At 47.4% G+C, this 15,374-nt stretch overlaps 1 protein-coding gene across 2 annotated transcripts in view; it reads right to left on the bottom strand.

The window, feature by feature from the left end:
* Positions 1-15,374, bottom strand: part of AKAP8L (A-kinase anchoring protein 8 like) — a 30,579-nt gene that overhangs the window by 418 nt on the left and 14,787 nt on the right. For both annotated transcript variants that reach the window (XM_082620855.1, XM_082620856.1), the window contains 9 exons: positions 14,161-14,614; positions 13,973-14,069; positions 13,821-13,891; positions 13,435-13,498; positions 12,435-12,543; positions 10,839-10,980; positions 10,645-10,750; positions 10,277-10,407; positions 77-172 (listed from right to left, as the gene is read on the bottom strand). In XM_082620855.1, the coding sequence (XP_082476981.1) occupies positions 77-172; positions 10,277-10,407; positions 10,645-10,750; positions 10,839-10,980; positions 12,435-12,543; positions 13,435-13,498; positions 13,821-13,891; positions 13,973-14,069; positions 14,161-14,614 (1,270 nt within the window). The remainder of the gene's footprint in view (positions 1-76; positions 173-10,276; positions 10,408-10,644; positions 10,751-10,838; positions 10,981-12,434; positions 12,544-13,434; positions 13,499-13,820; positions 13,892-13,972; positions 14,070-14,160; positions 14,615-15,374) is intronic.

Raw genomic sequence — 15,374 nt, 5'->3', positions numbered from 1 at the left:
GGACCCGCGGGGCTGGGGCCAGGACCAGGACCAGGGGCTGGGGTTAGGGCCGGCATGCCAGGGGCGTGCAGCTCACCTTCAGATAGCGCTCCAGCTTCTTGCTGATTAGCTTGTTGTTGAGGATGCTGCGAGCCACCATAAGCGAGGACTTCTTAGACTGCTCCATCATGAGCTGCGGGCAAGGCAGGCAGGGCTGCAGAGGCTGCCCCAGGTATCCAAAAGCACCCCACCCCACCCCGCCGGGTTGGGCAGAGACCACTCACACCCGCACACCTCTCCACCTCCACCTCAGGGCCCAGCACCGCCAATGACTACTACCAGATTGCGTAGTTCTGTAAGCCCACCCTTGGTTACAAGCGTGGGTCCACTCTACAAGCATGGAGCCATGACCCGATTTGATCTTTGCTCAAATGCTCCATCTTTCCACACCATACTTACTGTATGTAACTGATTACAGACATATGTCTTTACAGCTGTACTGCAGAAATCTGATTTGCTTACTTAAAAATTATAAGCAGAGAACAAATAAAAAAAACCTACTAAAAACCAAATGTGCAACTCCTAACAAGGGGGCAAATGCCCTAAAATGCACGCAACTCTTTAGGATAAACAGGGAGGATATAAAAGGAATACGAATGTCAAAAAGTATATTTTAATGATATACATCCTTTTAATCCATAGGATTCCCAGGAGGAAGAATTATACCCCCAAATGTAAAGGTTGAAAAGAGACACTTATACTCTGTTGGTGAGAGGCTCAACTGTTTATTTTCTGGAAATCAGTTTGATAGAATATATCAAAAGTAAAAATTTCTCAGTAATTCCTTCCCGGAGTCTAGCCTAAGTTTAAAATGGGAAACATGCATGCACACTGGTTGCAGTAGTGAAAAATTGGAAAGCACCTTAATGTTCTTCAGTGGAGAAGTGGTTAAGTAAATCAGACATTCAAAAGAACACCATGCGGTCCTTAAAGTAGGGCTCATCTCTCCCCTGGCATAGGAAAGATGTGTGATGGGACAGTGTGCGAAGCATGCCAGAGCCTTTCTCTCTGGGAGGATTTTTACCAAAATGCTACATGATTTTCTCGGTGGTAAGAATGAAGGCAACTCTTACTTCCATCATTAATGCAAGTAATGGTAATGCAAGTATAAAGCCATAAATAGGAAAAACAGGTAAAGCTATTTTTGGAGGGGTGGGGAAGCTGATCTCCAGGACCTCTACTCTACCCTAGCCACTCTATTATCACATTTCAGAAAATCATCTCACTTTCTGTTTCTACTCCCTTTCCCCACCTTCATCTTTTTTTCCTTACATATTTTTCTCTACTACTTGGGGAAAATATTAATAGCCCTCATGCATGCTGAAAATGAAATAAGTTAAAGATACACAAAACAAAACTGCCTACATATTGGTTTGTCCTTGTGGGGAATAAAAGGGATAATTGGTTCCAGTCACAGGTGTAGTTGTGGGTACTTTAAGGTTTGGCACACTTACAAGGCTGTAGTAGAAACAGATATCCCATGGATATTATACGTTAAACTATGTGTTATCTGCAGAACACCCAGTCTCAATGTGCATACCGCTGACTACAGCTACAGAAGCGTTCCTTTAGCTGTGACCCAGTTTACTCTGCATAAGAGCAAAAATGGTTCACATTACACTATTTATAAAGTTACCTGCTGTTTGCTTTCATTATTTTTGCTACACTCATCATGTTTGCATTTAAATGTTTTAGGCAACTTAAGAACGAATGTACAAGATGCATTAAAAATGAACTGCTTGGGCTTCCCTGGTGGTGCAATGGTTAAGAATCCACCTGCCAATGCAGGGGACGTGGGTTTGAGCCCTGGTCCGGGAAGATCCCACATGCCACGGAGCAACTAAGCCCATGTGCCCCAACTACTGAGCCTGTGCTCTAGAGCCCGTGAGCCACAACTACCGAAGCCCATGAGCCTAGAGCCCGTGCTCCACAACAAAAGAAGCCACTGCACTGAGAAGCCCACGCACTGCAACGAAGAGCAGCCCCTGCTCGCCGCAACTAGAGAAAGCCCGCGTGCAGCAACGAAGACCCAACACAGCCAAAAATAAATAAATAAAAATTTTAAAAAAATGAATTGCTTGATATCCAGTGCTTCGTGTATATCAAGCACAGGAGTAAAACAAAAAACCCATATATTTAATTTTTTCTTAGTTTTTTTTTTTGCTTTTGTGATTTTTTTTGATGCTTGACTAACATGCCCGTGCTATAGTTAACATGGAACTAACTTGAGATGATGGCTTTGTTTAATGTCTTATGAGATTTTCATGAACAATTCAAGCATAATTGTTAAGAACACGTGTATTAAGTTCATATTAAGTGGAAAAAAAGTTTTATGAACAGAAAAAAAAAGATGCACAATTAGGATACTATTCTCACTCGCCAATACATTATCCTCCTCCCTTTAGGTGCACAGATGGACACACCAGAATGTCTCCCAACTGAGGCACACTTACAATGTTTTCAGATTTTTGCTACAACAACCACATACCACATACTAGCAGACCTTATAAGAAATACCAAAGGAGGTTCTTCAAGCAGAAAGGAAGCCATCCAAGACAATAATGCAAATCCACATGAAAGAACAATAAAGGTAATTATGTAATTACAAAAAACACTACAAATGCAATATGTTTCCCTGTCTTCTGAACTGGTTTAAAAAGGAGTTGTATAAAACTATACACATATTTAAATATTAAAAATATATATAGTTCTAAATATATATAAATAATTGTATTGTTTGGCCTGTAACAGAGAAATGTAATATATTTGCCAGTAATGGCACAAAGAAGGTTGGGGGAGTAAAACTGTATTGGGCTAATAAGGAAATGACTATAGATGGTAACTTCAATCCACAGGAAGAATTCAAATGAAGAGAACCAGTAATGAGCAATAAGAAGGCCAATATAACAAAAACTAGAAATATGTAACTGCTCTCCTTTCATTCTGTCAGCTTCCTTAAAAGACAAATTATATAAAGTAATAATTACATTGTATTACATTATTGGGTTTGTACCACATACAGAGGTACTACTTTACATAACAAAAACCTCATATTGTAGAGAGGTACATAGGAGTAAGTTAATCTCACTGAAATTAAGTTATTATATCTAAAGGAAAACTTAAAATGTATAAAGTAAGGCCTAGAGAAACCACTAGGAAAATAATGCCCCAAAATGCAGTGCAAAAAAACCATTAAAGAAAATTAAATGTTATACTAAAGAAATACTTAATACAAAGAAAGCAGTGAAGTGTGAATAGGAGAACAAGGTAAATCTAATAATATCAACAAAATGTTAAATGTGAATGAATTAAACAATCCAGTCAAAAGGCAGAGACTGTCAAGCTGGATAGAAAAACAAGATCAAATTATATGCTATTCATAGGAGACACACTTTAGATCCAATAGATTCAGTAAATAGAAATGAAGGGCTTCCCTGGTGGCGCAGTGGTTGAGAGTCTGCCTGCCGATGCGGGGGACATGGGTTCGTGCCCCGGTCTGGGAGGATCCCACATGCCGCGGAGCGGCTGGGCCTGTGAGCCATGGCTGCTGGGCCTGCGTGTCCACAGCCTGTGCTCCGCAGCGGGAGAGGCCACAGCAGTGAGAAGCCCACGTAATGCAAAAAAATAAAATAAAATAGAAATGAAAAGGATGGGAAAAGATATACAATCATCAACCATAAGAAAAATGAACTGGCTGTACTAATAGCAGACAAAATACAGTGTTAAAACAAAAAATGGTACTAAGACAGAAAGGGACATTTAATAAGGATAAAGGGTCACTCCATCAGGAGGATATAACAATTATAAGTATAGATGCACCTAACAACAGAGCACCAAAATACGTAAGACAAAAATTGACAGAAATAGAGAAACAGACAATTCAACAATAGCTGGAGATGTCAATATCCCACTGTCAATAATGCATAGAACAACTTGGCAGAAGATCAACAAGGAAATAAAAGGCTTGAACAAAACTATAAAACCAAACAAGCATAACAGGTATCTATAGAACACTCCACACAGCAAGAGCAGAAAATCCATTCTTCTCAAATGCACAAGGCACAGCATAGGCCATACACTACTAGGCCATAGAACAAACTTCAGTAAATTAAAAGGACTGAAATAATAGAATGTATATTCTCTGACCACATTGAATAAAATTAGAAATCAGTAACAAAGGAATTTGGGAAATTCAGAAATATGCGAAAATGAAATGACACACTGCTGAATAATTAGTGGGTCTAAGAAAAAGAAATCAGAGGGAAATTAGAAAATAACTTGAGATGAGTGAAAATGAGGACATGACATACCAAAAGTTATGGGATACAGTGAAAGCAGTACTCAGAGAAAAAATTATTAGCTATAAATGCCTACATTAAAATAGAAAAAAACCTAAGCAAGCAGAATATTAGAGTAGAAATTAATGAAGCAGAGAACAGAAAAACAGAAGAGGAGAAAAAAAATCAATGAAGCCATAAGTTTGTTCTTTTTAAAGATCAACAAAATTAAACCTTAACAAGACTGACCAAGAAAAAAACAAGACTCAAATTACAGCAGTCAAAAATGAAAGAAGGGGGGGCTTCCCTGGTGGCGCAGTGGTTGGGGGTCCACCGATGCAGGGGACGCGGGTTCGTGCCACGGAGCGGCTGGCCCGTGAGCCATGGCCGCTGGGCCTGCGCATCCGGAGCCTGTGCTCCGCAACGGGAGAGGCCACAACAGTGAGAGGCCCGCGTACCGCAAAAAAAAAAAAAAAAAAAAAAAAAAAAAGGCGGGGGGGACTACTGACATTACAGAAATAAAAAGGATTATTATGGAACACTGGAAATAAATGTATGCTAATAAATTGGATAGTAGATGAAACGGACATATTTCTAGAAAGACACAAACTACTGAAACTGACTCAAGAAGAAATAGAGGGAGTTCCCTGGTGTTCCAGTAGTTAGGACCACTCGGCACCTTCACTGCCGGAGCCCAGGCTCAATCCCTGGCCCGGGAAGTAAGGTCCTGAAAGATGCGTGGCGCAGCCAAAGAAAGAAGAAGAAGAAATAGAAAATCTAAATAGACCAATAACAAGTAAAGAAATAGAATTAGCAATGAAAAAAAAAGCAGCTACCCACAAAGAAAAGCCCAGGTCCAGATGGCTTCAGGGGCAAATTCTACCAATTTAATACCAATTCTTCACATACTTCCAAACAACAGGAGGGAAAACTTCCCAACTCATTTTTTGAGGCCAGTATTACTTTTTTTTTTTTTTTTTTTGCGGTACGCGGGCCTCTCACTGTTGTGGCCTCTCCCGTTGCAGAGCACAGGCTCCGGACGCGCAGGCTCAGCGGCCATGGCTCACGGGCCCAGCCGCTCCGCGGCATGTGGGATCTTCCCGGACCGGGGCACAAACCCGTATCCCCTGCATCGGCAGGCGGACTCTCAACCACTGCGCCACCAGGGAAGCCCGAGGCCAGTATTACTTTGTTACCAAAACCAAAGACATCACAAAAAAAAACACAGATGAATTATCTCTTAGGAATACAGATGCAAAAATTCTCAACAAAACATCAGCAAAGCCAATCCAACAACATATAAAAAAATTATACACCATGACCAAGTAGGATTTTTCCCAGGAACACCAGTGTGGCTTAACAACCCAAGTCAATGTAATATCCCATACCAATAGAATAAAAAACAAAAACCACATGAGCATCTCAATAAATGCAGAAAAAGCATTTGACAAAATCCAATACCCTTCCAGAATAAAAATACTCAACAAGATACGAATAGAAGGGAATTCAGCAACCAGATAAAGGGCACCTATGAAAAATCCACAGCTAACATCATACTCAATGGTCAAAGACCGATGCTTCCTCCCCTACCAAGATCAGGAACAAGAAGATACTTCTCTTCAAAATTGTGTTGGATGTTCTAGCCCGGGCAATTAAAGAAGAAAAAAAAATATTAAACAGCATCCAGATTGGAAAGGAAGTAAACTATCTCTATTTGCAGGCAACTGATATTATATATAGAAAATGCTAAGGAATCCACTAAAAGAACTATTAGAATTAATAAACAACTTCAGTGAGGTTACGGGATAAAATAGTAACATACAAAAATCAATTGTATTGGGCTTCCCTGGTGGCGCAGTGGTTGAGAGTCCGCCTGCTGATGCACGGGTTCATGCACTGGTCCAGGAAGATCCCACGTGCCGCGGAGCGGCTGGGCCCATGAGCCATGGCTGTTGAGCCTGTGCGTCCAGAGCCTGTGCTCTGCAACAGGAGAGGCCACAACAGTGAGAGGCCCGCGTACCGCAAAAAAAACCCCAAAAAACCCCCCAAAAATCAATTGTATTTTGATACACATACAAAGAACAACCCAGAAATGGAATTAAAGAACACAATTCCATTTATAATAGTATCAAAAGAATAAAATACTTAGGAATAAATTAAGAACTCCAAAAGTGCAAAACTTATACAGTGGAAACTATAGAACACTGTTGAAAGAAATTAAAGAAGATCTAAATAAATGCAAAGACACCCCATATTTATAGACTGGAAGACTTAATACTGCTGAGATGGCAATACTCTTCAAATTGATATAGAAATTGAATATAGTCCTATCAGAATACCAGCTGGCTTCTTTGTAGAAACTGACATGCTGGTCCTAAAATTCTTGGAAGCTCAAGGAACAATCTTGAAAAAAAAGGAACAAAAGTTGGAGGAGTCACACTTTCCGATTCTAAATCTTCCTATGAAGCTAAAGTGTGGTAATGGCATAAGAATATAGAGAACAAAAGAATCAAGAGTCCAGAAATAAATCCATGTAGCTATGGTCAACTAACTTTTGACAAGGGTGCCATAGTCAAAATGGTAAAAAACAGTCACAGGGAAAAAATAGTTTCTTCTACAAATGGTGCTGGGACAACTGGAAAATCACATGGAATAGAATGAAGTTGAACCTTACCTCATACCATATACAAAAATTAACTAAAATGCATTAAAGATCCAAATTATAGGAGCTGAAACTGTAAAATTCTTATTATAAGAAAACATAGGGGAGCTTCCCTGGTGGCGCAGGTTAAGAATCCGCCTGCCAATGCAGGGGACACAGGTTTGAGCCCTGGTCTGGGAAGATCCCACATGTCGCGGAGCAACTAAGCCCGTGCGCCACAACTATTAAGCCTGTGCTCTAGAGCCCGCGAGCCACAACTACAAGCCTGTGCACCACAACTACTGAAGCCCGCGCGCCTAGAGCCCGTGCTCTGCAACAGGAGAAGCCACTGCAATGAGAAGCCTGTGCACTGCAACGAAGAGTAGCCCCCGCTCGCTGCAACTAAAGAAAGCCCGCGAGCAGCAATGAAGACCCAATGCAGCAAAAAATAAATTAATTAAAAAAAAATTTTTTTAAAGAAAAGAGAGGGGTAAATCTTTGTGACCTTTTATATGACAATGGATTCTTAGATATGATACCCCAAGCACAGGAACAAAAGAAAAAAAATAGATAAACTGGATTTCGTCAAAAGTAAACTTTTGTGCTGCAAAGACTCATCAAGGTGAAAAAAAAACAACCCACAGAATGGGAGAAAATATTCACAAATCATATGCCTGATAAGGGACTTGCAGCTAGAATATATAAAGAACGCTTAACTTAAAAAGACCACACAGGGCATCCCTGGTGGTGCAGTGGTTGAGAGTCCGCCTGCTGATGCAGGGGACGCGGGTTTGTGCCCCAGTCCGGGAGGATCCCACATGCCGCGGAGCGGCTGGGCCCATGAGCCATGGCCGCTGAGCCTGTGCGTTCAGAGCCTGTGCAACGGGAGAGGCCACAACAGTGAGAGGCCCGCATACAGAAAAAAAAAAAAAAAAAAAAAAGACTACACAATTAAAAAATAAAGTATCTGAACAGACATTTCTTCACCTCTAAGAATGTAGACAGATGGCCAACAAGCTGCTGAAAAGATGCTCCACATCAATAGTCAGTTATCAGGGAAATGGGAATGAAAAATACAACAGATACCACTGCACACCCACTAGAATGGCTGGAATCAAAAAGTCAGATAATAACTAGTGTTGGTGAGATATGAATGAATCAGAACTCTCATATGTTGCTGATGGGGATATAAAATGGTACAGCCACTTTGGAAAACAATCTGGCAGTTCCTCAGGAAGTTAAAATGTTACTATTTGACCCAGATATTCCACTCCTGTCTAAAAGAAATGATAATACATGTCCACACAAAAACTTGCATCATAACAGAATTATCCATAATAGCCAAGAGGTAGAAACAATCCAAATTCTAAAGAATGAATAAACCAAATGAGGTATGTGTCCATACAAGAGAATATTTTTAGGCCGTACAAAGGAATGAAGTTCTGATACACACTACAATATGGAAGAACATTGAACACATGCTAAATTGAAGAAGCCGATCACAGAAGTCCACATACTATGTGACTGCATTTTTATGAAATGTTCAGAATAAGCAAATACATGGAGACAGACAGTAGATCAGTGGTCGCCTAAGGCTGGGGGAGCATGGGGGTTGGAGTGATAGCTAAAGGGTATGGGTTTCTTTTTGAGGTGATGAAAAGGTTCTATAATTGACTGTGCTGATAGCTGCACAACTGTGAATATTATTAAAAACTACTGACTTGTACACCTTACATGGATGAACCGTATGGTATGTGAATTGTATATCAATAAAGCTGTCACCAAAATAATAATAATAATAATAATTAGAAGCTTTTTATTCACGTCTAAGTCTGGAATTTAAAAAAATATAGTGTTTATATTGAAACTATCTATAAACTAACTACTGGTGTCTTCAAAGTAACTTTTATCACCCTTCCAATCCCCTCTACAGTTGCTGGTTGTTACAGCTGTTCTTTTTTTTTCAACTTGCTTTAGAATCAGTTTTGAGTTTATTTTTTGCTAGCTATCATTCATTTCACCAAGATTTTCCAAGTTTTAATACCATGCAATGTCCACCCTCTACAATCTGCTCTCTGTTCTCTTTTGGTATACCCCTTTTATCAGCTCCCAACCCAAGAATCTCACCTTGGCAAGATCCCTACAGCTTCTCTGTTGCCAAAGCCAACAGACATATTCCTTATCTTTCCATACCTCTCAATTGCATATGCCAATCCCAAATCTCCTCAACTACCCAAACCACCCAAGCCAGATCTCTAAACCCATCCCACTGTTGAGAATCACTGCACTAAGACCAGCGATGAATCTGATGGGCATGGAAAAAGGTTGAGAAATGCTATTTCTTACACCATTTTGCTGCTATTATCTGCTCATAAATCCCATCAGCCTCCTCCAGGGTGATGGCACCCAAGACTCTTTTTCTAGCCCAGACCGGGCCCTGAGCCTCTCAGCTCTTTCCCTACCGCAAAGCCCCACCACCCTCACTTGATCTCTAACAGACACCTCTAACCTAGGATGTCACCCATTCAACAACAAAAAACCCCCCACCTACTCTGGCTTCTGTGCTAGGCACTGGGAATACACTGGAATGCAAGACAGAATTTTTTCAATTTCTTGCCAAACTCGCTCCTTTCCCTGTACCATATACCGCCCTCCCCATCATAGCAGCACCACTGTCCACCAGCTAAGGCAGAAATCTGCGACATCCCAGACTTCTGGTCACTCCCTCATGCCAACCTCCTGTTCACTTCCTTAACACCTCTTCTATCCTGCCTGTCTCTTCATCTCCAAGGTGGAGGCATACCTCTGGCTTCATACTGCAGCAGTCCTTCCTTGATCCCCAACCTCCCTCCCACAACAGATGCCCGAAGTCTCTAGTCCAACACCGACTCTAATCCTACTGGTCCCCCACTTAAAAGCTTTGCTGCCTACAGGAGCAAGATCAGGCCCCTCAGCCCAGCCCTTGTGAACCTTGTGTCCAATACCTCCTCCAACAACACCTGCACCATACACTTCTCCCTGTTTGGTTTCTGAACCTATGTGGCCATTGACCCATATGCACATGGAGGTCACCATATCCCACAGACCTTACTTCTTAAGGTCTAGCTCTGATGCCACCACCTGCCAGGCAGAGTCCCCATTTCCCACCCCTCTCTCTGTAGCTTCGCTGACTGAACTGGGCTGGAAATGTCTACATCTTCCTGCGCCCTGCAGTCCCTGCAGTTTCTCATGGGTAAGCAGGGGTTATAACCCCAGGACCTCCCCAGTGGCCTCACCCGGTCAACCACAGGCTGGTGGAAGGGCACTGGTGGCCACTCACCCTGCGGTTCCGGTTGTGATCCATGGTCTTGAGGTGCTTCTGAATGATCCCAAACTGCATGGGAATGAAGAGGTCACAGGCTGCACAGTGGGCTGCCTCTACCTTCTTCACAAAATGTTCCATGGCAATTTCTGTAGAGGGGAGAAGGAGGAGAGTTGCCACTGGTCCCAGGCACCTAAGAAAGACCCAGGAGTTGGGGGAAAACAGCAGACCAGCTCCTCACCTCACCCTGCCACTTCCACGTGGGCCTGAGGCTGTTCTCAGTGACCCTCCCTGGGGGAACAGAGGGGTGTTGTGACCCCACTCTGAGAACCAGAGGAGGGAAGGCTGAGGCCCTGCCTGATAGGACTGGGATGGAACCTCCTCACCTTGGGTCAGATCTTGGTCTCTATAGATCTGCTGGATCAGACCATCAAGGTCCTCCACGGTTTTTCGGAGCTCCTCTGTCTTCTTGGTCTTGTTGGCAACATAGTCCTGCCGGAGATCCCAAGGAGATATTAAGGTTTGTGTGGGCTGATCTATGTCCTGAGGGTAAAAGCAGCTGTACCACTCCAAGGCTCACCTGCAGAAAGTCAGCTGTCTGCTTCGGAAGCTTGGTGCCTACATACTTAAAGTGTTCCTTGTGAAACTTGCTGTCGAGGTGGCTGGCCATCTCATCCTCGTAAAAGGTCCGGTATTTGCAGAGAGAACACACAAACTGGATCCTGCCACAGGAGGGAAATGAGGGACTGAGACCAAGACGGTCCCAGGGAACAGTGCGGCTGCCTCACCCAACCCAGCTGCGAGCCCTGAAACAGGCCTTGCTCATGGGCCTGTGAAGTACGGTCCCAGCAGGGGGACAGGCTAGGACCAGTGGGGTTGGGAGTAGAGAGGGACAGAAAGTCTGCAGGCTGCAGTTACTGCAACGTAGGGGATACAGGGGAGGAGCTCTTCCTTCCCGTAGGCAGGAGGCTGAAGCCTGAGGCAGCAGCTGCTGCAACAGGCAAGGAGTCGCTGGAAGGTTGCCGGTGGGCATCTCTACCAAGGCTGGGCAGGAGCTTGTGTACTTGGCCCAGCTGGGGACCGGAAGGAGGATGCCCTGGCATGAGCCAGGTGGCCCTGAGGTGCAGAGTGGAGTACGCAGTCCCGAGGCAGGGCCCGAAAAGGTGCTGCATCTTCCTTCTGGGGTCTGAGGGACTGAAAGGCCCAGCCCATCCTCTGCTCAGAATGCTTGGGGGTGGTGTCGGGAGGGATGGGAGGCAAGCAGGCCTGGGCACCTGCTGCCTCATCTTCCTCTTCTGAGAAGAGACCAGTCTGAGCTGGAAGGAGGGCGCCCGCCCGGCCTGCCAGAGGGCAGCCTGGAGTCACCTGAGCGAGGTGCTCTGTCTGGGCCTCGTGTCCACAGCAGAAGCCCGGGGTCTGGGGCCTGGGCCGGAGCAGGCCGCCGTGGCAAGGGGCGGAGGAGGCCAGCCGCCACCGAGGCCTTGGGGCAGGTCCCTACCTCTGCCGGACGTCCTTATCTGGGCCACGGGGTCAGCTTTGTCTGGAGAGCCCAGGGGCCAGGCGCCGGCGAGGCTGAGGAAGGTCCAGCAAGAGCAAGAGTCTGAGGCGGAGGAGGAGGAGGCAAGCGCCAGTGCGGGAGCCCTGAGGGCAGACAGACCCGACCAAGGGGCGTGAAGGGCTCAGCCGCAGACAGGCCCGGCCTGACAGGGCCGGCGGGCAGGGCAGAGGGCAGGCCCGAGGCTGCCACAGCCCACAGGTGCTGCCATCTCTCCTGAGTGTGGTGACGGCCTCTTGGCAGCTAGCTGGGGTGGCACAGGCGCCTTGGACCTTGAGTCTCTGATGAGCTGGCCCCCTCCCGCAGGGGCATCAGGCCCCCAGTGCACCTCGGGGCTCGTGCGCTGAGTGACCTAGTGCTGGAGCTTCTGGGCAACGGTGGTGAGCAGTGTCAGATCTCAGGCCAAAGTCGCTAGCGGTCGCCAGGCGGCCGCAGAGGGGCAAGGGATGAATCAGGCCTTGGGAGCTGGGCCTGGCGGAAAGCAGGGTCCATGCACGGCCGAGCAGGTGGCAGCTCCCAAGGGAGGCCAGAGGGCGGTGAGGCAGCAGAGCTATGGCCCTGCTCTCCTGGAGGCAGCCCCAGAGCGAGGCAGAGGCAAAGGGGGGGAGGGAAGTTGGTTACCTTTCCACCATGCGGTCTCGCTGCCGCTTTTTCTGCTTGTCCTGGCTCTTTTTGCCTGCCTGCAACTTGCGCTTGGTCTGGCCACTCTCATCCTGGGTGCTCAGGGCCCCTGTGGGAACAGAGGAGCACAGTTACCAGTTTGTGGCCTCTGGCTGGATTATCCACCAGCTACTCCAGAGGGTCCATTCTGAAAGCAGCTGTCGAGCAAGGCCTCTGGCTGTGAACAGGGCTGGGTACCCTGGAATGGCTGGGGAGTGATTTTGGCCTAGGCCCTGAAGAGGGGAGGACACGTGCTGACCCCATCACTCTCCAGGACATCTATACTCTGCAGAGTGGGCCACAGGGAGGCTGGAAGGCAAAGAGAGGCTGTCTCAGTGGGGACACTGGCACAAGTTCAGAGGGCCCAGGTGGCAGGATGCAGGAAGGCCTCAGTTGGGGCCTAAGAGCAGCCTCCAAGGGTAAAGGCCCCAAAGCTTGCATGGCCCTGCCCACCTCACACTGGGCACCGCGGCAACAGTAGGCTGAGGCTGGATTTATGGTTAGGTACCTGTTGGCGCTCATCACCTGAATAGGGGCACAGGGGCTCCCAACAGGGGCTCCCAACAGGGGCTGTGGAGGTGCTAAGGGAAAGGACACGCAAACCAGAGCCGTAAAAACTGCACCAAGGGTCCCGGCTTGGACACCAGCCCTTAAGGACTTGGAACTGCATGTTACTAAGGGCCTGAGGGCAGGGGGTGTGCCTGGGGTTCCCCCACACTTTTGCTTGCTGCCCCCACCTGAAGACAAAACCAGTGTACTAAGCAGGGGCCATCGCCACCCATAGCCTCGGTCTGGGAAGATTAGGGGCAGAGTGGGAAGGGGGTGAAGAGGGAGGTTACTCCACACAAGGGAGGATCCAAGCTGGACACATTTCTGCCAAAACCCTGCCCTTGGCTGGACCCCTCCCACCACGAGCACCTGGAAGAGCCACCCCAGCACCCAGGCCACTCAGAAGACTCACCTTTCTCTGCATCCTCTTTGCCTTCTTCCTTCCCGTCCTCTTTTCCCTCTTCATCGTCTCCTTCCTAAGACACATTTTCAAAAATTTAATGTTAAAGCATGTATAGCTGTTCATAACAGCTGTAAATGCCAAGGCCCTGTTCCAGGCCAGGCACTGAGCCAGGAGCCTCACATCCTCCCAACAGCCCTTGCACAGAGGGCTCACTCCGCCATTTTTCTGATAAGGAAATCCAACCTCTGGTTAGGCAGCCTGCCAGCAGCTTGTGCTCTCTACCAGACCTCCACCTCCTTGTACTAGTCATGTGTGCATGCAGAGATGATTCAGGCAGCCCACTGTTCACAGGCCTCACCTACAGACAGAGAGAGTGCAGGGCTGGGGCCACTTACTGCTCTGAAGCTCTTCTCCACAGCCTCAGCGCCTTCAGTGCCCTCTGCAGCTTCCCCCTCAGTGCCCTCATCTGAAAGGTTAAGAGGAAGCAAGCTCAGCCCAGGAGCCCCAAGGGGCAGAGGGCAAGGGTCATGCCAGTGCCTGGGCTCACCATTGTCTGAATCACTGTTATCGGAGCAGTCCGTCCGGGTGGCTTTGCTGTCGGGCTCGTCGGGACTGCCACATTGCTTTCTCTTCTTTTTCTTGGTCTGGGTCAGAAAGAGGGAGCAGGGTCAGGGTGGATGGCTCCAGGCCCCTCGCTCTGCTCAGTCACAAAACAGGGAGGCCTCCTCCACTCACCCGAAAGTCAGCTGTGGTCCAGGTCTTCCAGGTCCGCCTCATCTGTTTCATGCCATTGCCAAACCCAAAGCCAAAGCGGGAGCCACCCGGGAAGGTGCCCCCGCCACGCATGCCCTGGAACATGCCGTACTCAGGGATGATGTTCTGGGAGAAGAGGGAGGGCAGCCGGGAGGCACCAGGCATGCACTGGCCCCGGGCCCCCATGGGGTCTTCCCACACGCGCCCGTAGCCTGAGGCCATCGGCCGGCCACTCCGGGAGTCCCGGGCCCAGCCCTGAGCCCGTGGGCCAAAGGTGTCGCCACCACGCATGCGGAACTGGTCGCGGTAGGCATCATACTGGCCCTCGTAGGCCATTTCCATCTCAGGGTCAAGCTCGCCGTAGTCATAGCCCGACCGGTACAGATCACGCTCACTCAGGACGGCCCTCGAGTCACAGGCCTCGTAGGAATCATATCTGCAGAGGCAGGTGGCAAGCATCAGGGAGGGCCTCAGGTCCTATCACCCTTCTGCTCCTGCCTGCCACGAAACCTCTCTGTCATGGGGACAGAAAACCCACTCCAGCACCTACCCCATTGATCCCCATCAGAGGATCAATATTTGGAAATGCCAATTTAAAAGGCCTCTCAGGAGCAGACTTCTAGAAGCCAGAAGGGCCTCTCAGATGATGTCCCCAAGCTTGCATGTGGGCCACACCAGCTTGAGGACCCTAAGAAGGACTGACTATTAGGGTAAAGTAGATCTCAGTTAGGAGAAGAGAGAGCCCACAGCCCACAAGAAACGTGCATGCGTCTGCGGCAGTCACAACGCCCAAAGTTGCTCCTCAAGGGGCGGAGACAAGCACCCCAGCATCCTGCAGTACATGGGCAGTTCAGCACATCAGTGTTTGTCCACTGGGGCTGATGACACCCATGAGAGGCTGCCAAACCCTTCAAAGCCCATCACCACTCGAAACGAAAAGGAAGACAAAACAAGGAATGTTGCCAGGAAAGACAATGTGACCTTGCCCAGGGACAAGAAAAAGAGTTCTTATGAGCTCATATCAACCCTGGAGCCCAGGATAGGGAATCACATCCTACATAGCAACTGGGAAGGCAGGCCAAACATTCTACCTGCGCAAGACAGGACACCAGAGAGAGCCGTTCTAACCATGGCTGCAACCCACAGGCCCAGACCCCACATGTCTCTTTGCCAAAGGTGGGTAGTCAAGAAGCACC

Source organism: Mesoplodon mirus (assembly GCF_964341445.2).
Source record: "Mesoplodon mirus genome assembly, chromosome: 5".
In the NCBI taxonomy this organism is placed as follows: domain Eukaryota; kingdom Metazoa; phylum Chordata; class Mammalia; order Artiodactyla; family Ziphiidae; genus Mesoplodon; species Mesoplodon mirus.
The sequence above is the reverse complement of the archived record's forward strand: the minus strand, read 5'-3'. Positions and strand labels throughout refer to the sequence as shown.